The sequence below is a fragment of the Mandrillus leucophaeus genome, unplaced genomic scaffold (assembly GCF_000951045.1).
Source record: "Mandrillus leucophaeus isolate KB7577 unplaced genomic scaffold, Mleu.le_1.0 Scaffold230, whole genome shotgun sequence".
Classification (NCBI taxonomy): Eukaryota; Metazoa; Chordata; class Mammalia; order Primates; family Cercopithecidae; genus Mandrillus; species Mandrillus leucophaeus.
In genome coordinates, this window is record NW_012102366.1 from 1050052 (window position 1) to 1057143 (window position 7092).

At 61.5% G+C, this 7092-nt stretch overlaps 2 protein-coding genes across 2 annotated transcripts in view; one reads left to right on the plus strand and one right to left on the minus strand.

Annotated features, from left to right (window-relative positions):
• Positions 1-2252, plus strand: part of RFX1 (regulatory factor X, 1 (influences HLA class II expression)) — a 39549-nt gene extending 37297 nt beyond the window's left edge. Inside the window, exons 16-19 of the mRNA XM_011981815.1 lie at positions 16-239; positions 514-667; positions 747-792; positions 922-2252. Of these exons, the coding sequence (XP_011837205.1) occupies positions 16-239; positions 514-667; positions 747-792; positions 922-1091 (594 nt within the window). The 3' untranslated portion in view covers positions 1092-2252. The remainder of the gene's footprint in view (positions 1-15; positions 240-513; positions 668-746; positions 793-921) is intronic.
• Positions 2253-2332: 80 nt separating this feature from the next.
• Positions 2333-7092, minus strand: part of DCAF15 (DDB1 and CUL4 associated factor 15) — an 8953-nt gene continuing 4193 nt past the window's right edge. The window contains exons 6-12 of the mRNA XM_011981816.1: positions 4303-4771; positions 4109-4200; positions 3888-4016; positions 3714-3799; positions 3392-3496; positions 3204-3319; positions 2333-2846 (exon numbers count right to left, since the gene is read on the minus strand). Coding sequence (XP_011837206.1) covers positions 2791-2846; positions 3204-3319; positions 3392-3496; positions 3714-3799; positions 3888-4016; positions 4109-4200; positions 4303-4771 — 1053 coding nt within the window. The 3' untranslated portion in view covers positions 2333-2790. The remainder of the gene's footprint in view (positions 2847-3203; positions 3320-3391; positions 3497-3713; positions 3800-3887; positions 4017-4108; positions 4201-4302; positions 4772-7092) is intronic.

Here is a 7092-nt window from a genome sequence, read left to right on the forward strand (position 1 = left end):
CCGGGCGCCCGCCCACCCGGTGTGCCCCAGGAGCAGGCCTCGTGGGTGTGCCGTTGCGAGGACCGCGTGGTGCAGCGGCTGGAGCAGGACTTCAAGGTGACGTTGCAGCAGCAGAACTCGCTGGAGCAGTGGGCGGCCTGGCTGGACGGCGTGGTGAGCCAGGTGCTCAAGCCCTACCAGGGCAGCGCCAGCTTCCCCAAGGCCGCCAAGCTCTTCCTTCTCAAGTGGTCCTTCTACAGGTGCGCGCGCGGCGGGATCGGGCCCGGGCTGCACCAGGGAAGGCCCTGGGCCCCTGTGGGGCTCAGTTGCTCTTCTACGACGACCCAAGCCTGCAGGCTGGGCGGGCGGGCTGGGGCCCTGGGCTCTGTACCATGCACGCCCGGGGGGAAGGCTGTGTTGGGATCCAGCCTGAGTCGCTGGGCTGGCGCGAGGCCCGGGCACATCGCAGCGGGGAGGGGTGGAGGGGTTGGGCCGGACGGGGCCTGACGGTCTCCTCTCCGTCGCCATACCCAGCTCCATGGTGATCCGGGACCTGACCCTGCGCAGCGCCGCCAGCTTCGGCTCCTTCCACCTCATCCGGCTGCTCTACGACGAGTACATGTACTACCTGATCGAGCACCGCGTAGCCCAGGCCAAGGGCGAGACCCCCATAGCCGTCATGGGCGAGGTGAGCGCAGCGGGCCACTGGGGGCGCGGGCGGGGCGCCAGGCGGCGGACCCTCACCCATTTTCTTCTCCTTCCTCCAGTTCGCCAATCTGGCCACCTCCCTGAATCCCCTGGACCCCGACAAAGGTAAGCGAGGCGTGTTCCCACCCAGGGCGCGGGTCCCGGGGGTGAAGAACAATGGAGGGGCTGGGGAGGAGGAGGAACCCAGGGGCGTTGCCACCCCGCCCCGAGCCTGACTTGGCCCCTGTGTCCCAGACGAGGAGGAGGAAGAGGAGGAGGAGAGCGAGGACGAGCTGCCACAGGACATCTCACTGGCGGCTGGCGGCGAGTCACCCGCGCTGGGCCCAGAGACCCTGGAGCCGCCGGCCAAGCTGGCGCGGACTGATGCGCGCGGCCTCTTCGTGCAGGCACTGCCCTCCAGCTAAGCCCTTGGCCTCCCCGCCCCACCCGCCCCCGCCACCCCTTCACGCCAGGGTCCCTCACAGCTTCTGTGGCTTGGTGGTCACCGCTCCAGCCTCAGCCAGGGCAGGGAGGGGGCCTCCAAGACAGGGAAGGCCGGGGCCCTCCTACCCTATGGGGCCGGCACAATCAGTGGGCTGGGCGGAGCCGCAGCTGCAAACTCTGACACAAAAGACGTGCCTTAAGGAACCCGCCGCGTGCCCAGGTGCCCCGTGGGGCATCCAGCTCGGCCCCTTGGCCGCCCCCCTCCCAGGCCGCAGCATCTTCACCCCAGCCCCGTCCTCCCACCACCCCAGGGGGCAGGCAGGCAGGCCCCCTCCCGTGCGGAACTGTTAACTTATTCAGCTCGCTGGCTTTGCACAGCCTGTCCTGGGCCCAGCCCTGAGCCCTGGGCCGGCGCAGGTGGGCGTCACCTGGGGACTCCCCACTGTCAGCAGCAGCCCCGGGACCCCCTACCCCCAGCAACCCCACTGCTTCCCCTTCTTGGTATTAAGTGCAATTAAAGCCGTGGGTGTCGCATCTTCTCCGCTGGGCCCTCCCTTGCCCCCAAGCCCAAGAAGGGGGCACTGCCCGGCCCGGCTGTGGGGAGGGCGGCAGGGGGCACGGCCTCCAGCTTCCAAAGAGCAGCGGGCCGCGGGGCCGGGGAGTGCCCACAGACCCCAGCCCCCGCGCCCCCCCTCCGCCGCTGGTTTGTAATGGAACCTTTTCTGTGCCCCTATCTTCCCGGAGACTGTGCTTCTCCTCCGTGCCGTATGACCCCCACCCCATGACTATTGTGCGATTCGTGAGCGCCGCCCGAGCGGAGTTGGTAACTTGTTGGGTTTTTTTCCAACCATCATGGCCTTATCTGTTCCAGTTTTCTCAGTGTTTTCAGCCTGTGAGATAGATGTTTATGGCAAGAAAAAGAAAAAAAAAAAATGGAAATCTGACCTATTGTATAAAAATCACTATTTTGTGTGCTCCGCGTGCTACAGCTTTTGGGGCGGCCTGCCCAGTCCCCGTGCCCACGGGGCTCCCTCTCCCGGCGGTGAAAGTGTCCACACGTGTGGTAGTCTAGTGTGCCGAGCTGTTTTCTACCTTTTTGTAGTCTTTCTTAAAACAATAAATTCCGCTGTGATATTTGCCTACTGCTGACTCGCCGGGCCTTGGTGGGGGCCTTGGGGCGGGGGCTCCAGCTGGGCCCCGAGCTGCAGTAACGGGACCTCAATGAGGTTCAGAAATTAAAACATTTATTACATGAAGAAGAACGGAGTGGGGATGGCCAGGAGGTTGCCAGCCTGGGTGGGGAGGCTGGGGGCGGGCAGGGCAGGGGGAACAGGGTCCATTCGACCTCCCCGAGGGCAACGTCCACAGCTGTAGCCGAAGAAAGGGGCAAATGCACAAGGGACCAGGCCCATGCCCAGCTCGGAGTGAAGGCAGGGCGCTCAGGCTGGTGGGGCAGGGGGCGCCCTCTCTCTGCCCCTTCCCAACTTAAATAGGCATAAATAAAAAGCGTCCAGACCCTCGGGCCACCAGGGGCTGCCCTGCCCAGCCCGGTTCCGCAGCCTAACACTAGTGCCGGTCATCAGTCGGTGGGCCAGCCGGCCAGGAAGAGGCCACCCCAGGGAGGCGGCCGGTCCCAGGCCGCGGAGGTAGTTGGAGTCAGTGTCCGGGGCGGCCCGGCCCTCACAGCACGATCCACGTGTATCGCTCGCTGTCTGCCAGAACCTTCAGGGAGCACCCTACAGGGACAGGTGGGGACAAAGCATGGAGCCCCTGCCTGCCCAGCCCTGTGGCCGCACTCCCCACCTGACTTCCTTCTGGCCCAGAAGGTTCCAGAAGGCAAGAACCCTGCTGAGTTGCCCTCCACCTCTCGCCTGCAGCTACTCAATAAACGTCTGTAGTGTGAACGAGTGACGGGCCAGTCTGGTGGGAGGCTCCCAGGCCCCACACCTTCAGGGCTGCTGAGCTAGGCCTGGCCTGGGCGGCCCTCTCCTTACCAGCCTTCCCACCCATTTCATCAGCGCTCAGGAATCAGCGCCTGGGTGAGGACAAGTGACCCTGGGGACCCTGACCATCACGGGGTCACCGACCCCCACCTTTGTGGAGCGCCTCGTTGGTCATCCTGTTGACGTAGCGGCCGCTGCTCTCGGGCACCAGCCACTTCATGACCATGTCCACGCAGCTCTTGCGGTAGGAGCTCCAGACACTGCCGCTGTGGGGCCAGGGGGTGAGTGGCTCTCATCGCCTCAGCCGCCCCCAACCCTGCCCCCCAGCCCTGCCTCACCTGGTCTGCCCTTTGACCTCAGTCAGGTCGCCTACACTGACTGTCTCGAAGATGCCTGTGTTGAGGTCCCATGCCACCTTGAGGCTGGTGTGATAGGTCTTTGGTCTGCAGTGGAGAGGGCCACAGGATAAGCGCTGGGACAGCCGGGCTCCTGAACCAGGCCCCACACTACCCTGAGGGGCTTTTGTCTTAGGAGAAGCTATGGAGGGGCCCAGCCAGGTTGTGGCACAGGGAGCGCCTTCTCACAGCCCCACGCCCCCACCCTGAAGTGTCTGCCAGCGGCCCCCCTAGTGGACAGGGAGGACAGGGTCCCCGTGCTCACCGGAGCTGACCCTCCTCAGTGGGGGACGGGAAGGCCAGGAGCAGCAGGCCAATGTTGATGAGGACCTGGTTGGTTTCCGGGCACACCTGGGGTTGGGGGTGGATGATGCCAGCTGCTGAGGGCGACTCCAGAGTACAGGGAGCCCTGGGCCCACCCTGCCCACCCTGGGCCCACCTCTAGAATGACAATGTCATAGTCGCTGAAAGAACAGAACTGGTGGCCCCAGGTAGCGTCGTGGCGGATGACCTCATTGATGACATATTCGAAGTCCAGTGTGAGCTGCTCCACTGTCAGGTACTGGCCCTGCGGGCGAGTGCGCAGGCGCAGAGGACGGTGCCAACTGCCCCCCAGCAGCTTCCCGGGACTGCCCTCAGCCCGCCCACGCCCGCACCCACCTGGACAGCAGTCCGCTCCCGCATGGGCCGCAAGTTGCGGCCACGAAGATCAGTCACCACGAAGGGCAGGGAGATCTTGTCGTCCTCGAACTCTGGGGAGGCAGGAAGTGGGGATGGGGTGGAGGGAGGACAGGGGCTCCATCTGGGTTGGCTTCCCCATCCCAGGCCCTGCCACATGCCTGCCCCCCGCTCACCATCCTCCGGCTCCGTCCCCTCTCCAGACTCCAGCACATAGTACAGCTTGGTGTAGTTGATGTAGCCAGGCTCGGGGGCAGGCGCCTCCGAGGCAGGGGGGCTGTCCCGGGGTGCTGCCTCTCCACACAGGGCTAAGGACTCAGAGTGCGCACGGCAGCGGCTGCCAGAGGGTCCTGGGCACAGGGCAGGCCGGGCTTCCTCAGGGGCCCCGCCCTTGGCCTCTTTGGCCCGGCGGAAGATATCAGCCACAAACTCTTTGGCTTTGGCAATGGCGGGCGAGGGCTCAGGAGACCCAGAGGAACGGGCTGGGGCCGCCTCAGGGCAGAAGCTAGGGAGGGCAGGGGGCAGCTCTGGGCTCTGGGGCTCAGGGGGGCTGGCAGGCGCCGGGGGGCAGGTGCTGTGGTCATACAGGATTTGGCAGAAACTCCTGTCACCTGGAAGAAGAGATGGGTGTGGACAAGTGTCAGTCTGGGGTGCTCCCAGCCTCGCTCAGTGTCCTCAGGGGTTTTCAGAAACCCACCTTGAGGAGACACTTCTAGACTTGGCTATGCTGAGATCAGTCTGAAACACCCAGGAGGGGAAAGACCTTTCCGCGCATGCACACCACGCACACATGCGTGCAGACGTTCACGTTCATTCAAACCCCTTTCTTAAGCTGTCTACTGAGTGCCCCACGCTGAGGACACAGGAGTGAACTAGGAGCCGACACTCTACAGTGTAGAGCGTTCACTACAGTAGCATCCAGCCTCCTAACATCTGCCACTCTGTCGAGGGACATCTTGTGATTTTCACTGGCATTTCTCTGATATGGAAGTCCTAAGGCAAGGCCCTTCTGGGTCCTTCCCGACACAAGCCAGACTGCTGCGGGCACACTTCATCGAATCGGGGCTTCTGTCTCTGCCTGCCTAGAGATGACTCCCCCAAGGAATGCGGGCAACACATGGAGAACCCCAACATATTCACTGAGCAGCCCTGTGGCTGGGCCCCATCCCAGGTTTCCTCTGAGCCTCCTACAAGTAACCCCCAGAGAAGGGCCGCATCCCCCAAAATGCAGCTCAGAGATGAACTTGCCCAAGGTCACATCTGAGATAAATGGAGTCCGGGCTCCCCTCCACCACCGTGACAGCCCTTCCACGACAGGGCGGGGAACAGGTCACAATGGCCAAGGAAGAAAGCACCCCTCTGTGTCAGCACCTCCCACTGATGACCACGCCCTTTCCCTGGGCTGGCGCAGAGCTGACTGTCCGCTGTGGTTGTTCCTAACAGGACCCACAGCCGAAAGGGCAGAACTGCATCAACCCTCACAAGTTGGGGGGTTCATGGCCAATAACCGAGTGGCCGAGCCTCAGCAAAGGACAGTGCCTCACCCTTCCTGGTATAGATTGGGGGGGTGAGGACAGGAGTCCCCAGATATGTCTGGGGACAAAAGTGCCCTGGCCCCTGGCTTATTTGTGGGCTGAGTTATATACATTTAATCCTGCCCATTCCCCGACTGCCCCCAGGGACAACCACTTCCATGGGGATGATGGACGTCTTTGTATCTGAGTTCTTGTAAAATTAAAATGTTTTTTTTTTTGGAGATGGAGTCTTGCTGTCTCCCAGGCTGGAGTACATTGGCACAATCTTGGCTCACCGCAACCTCCGCCTCCTGGGTTCAAGCAATTCTCCTGCCTCAGCCTCCTGAGTAGCTGGAATTAGAAGCATGCACCATCATGCCCAGCTAATTCTTGTATTTTTAGTAGAGATGGGGTTTCACCATGTTGGCCACACTGGTCTTGAACTCCCTGACCTCATGTGATCCGCCTGCCCTGGCCTCCCAAAGTGCTGGGATTACAGGCGTAAGCCACTGCGCCTGGCCTAAAACGTCTTTTTAATTTATATTAAGTGGTTCCAGTTATAGATTCCTTGTGTTTCACCCCCCACATGTGCACACATCTCTGACACATGCTCCACGGATGCCAACGCAGGGGCCTTCACTGGTGCTCCACAGATGCCCCCAACCCCCCGACTCCTCCTAACTCACTCCCCAATCCCCAGGGAGGGTTCTTCAGGTGGCCCCCAGCTCCCCGTCAGCAGCCTTGGGACACAGGGACCCAGTGAGACCCTGCCAGAGGAAAAGACCCGGGCACAGGGCAGCTGGGTCAGTCATAGTCACAATTCTGTTGCCAAATGGCCCCGGGGCCCCCTCCCTCCCGTTGCTGCCAGCCGGGGGCATGATCCAGCCTCCTGACATTTGTCACTGTCAAGGGACATCTTGTGATTTTCACTGGCATCTTTCCGACATCAAACATATAAGGCAAGTGCCTGCCCACTAACCACGCCCCGAAATGTTACATTAGCAGTTCTCAATTCTTAAGAGAAAGGGGCGCTTCCCCATCCAGCTAGCCACCTGTGGCTATTTCAGCTTAAAACAACTACAATTAAATCCATCACAGGCCAGGTGCGGTGGCTCACGCCTGCCATCCCAGCACTTTAGGAGGCTAAGGTGAGTGGATCACTTGAGGTCAGGAGTTTTGAGACCAGCCTGATCAACATGGTGAAATCCCGTCTCTACTAAAAACACAAAAATTAGCTGGGTGTGATGCCACAGGCCTGTAGTCCCAGCTTCTCAGGAGGCTGAGAGAGGAGAATTGCTTGAGCCTGGGAGGCAGAGGTTGCAGTGAGCCGAGATCGCGCCACTGGACTCCAGTGGAAAAAAAAAAAAAGTATCACAAGCTCAGTTTCTCAGTCACATGAGCCACATTCTAAGTGGCTCCTGGAGGCAGCCATGGTGGACAAAGCAGATATGG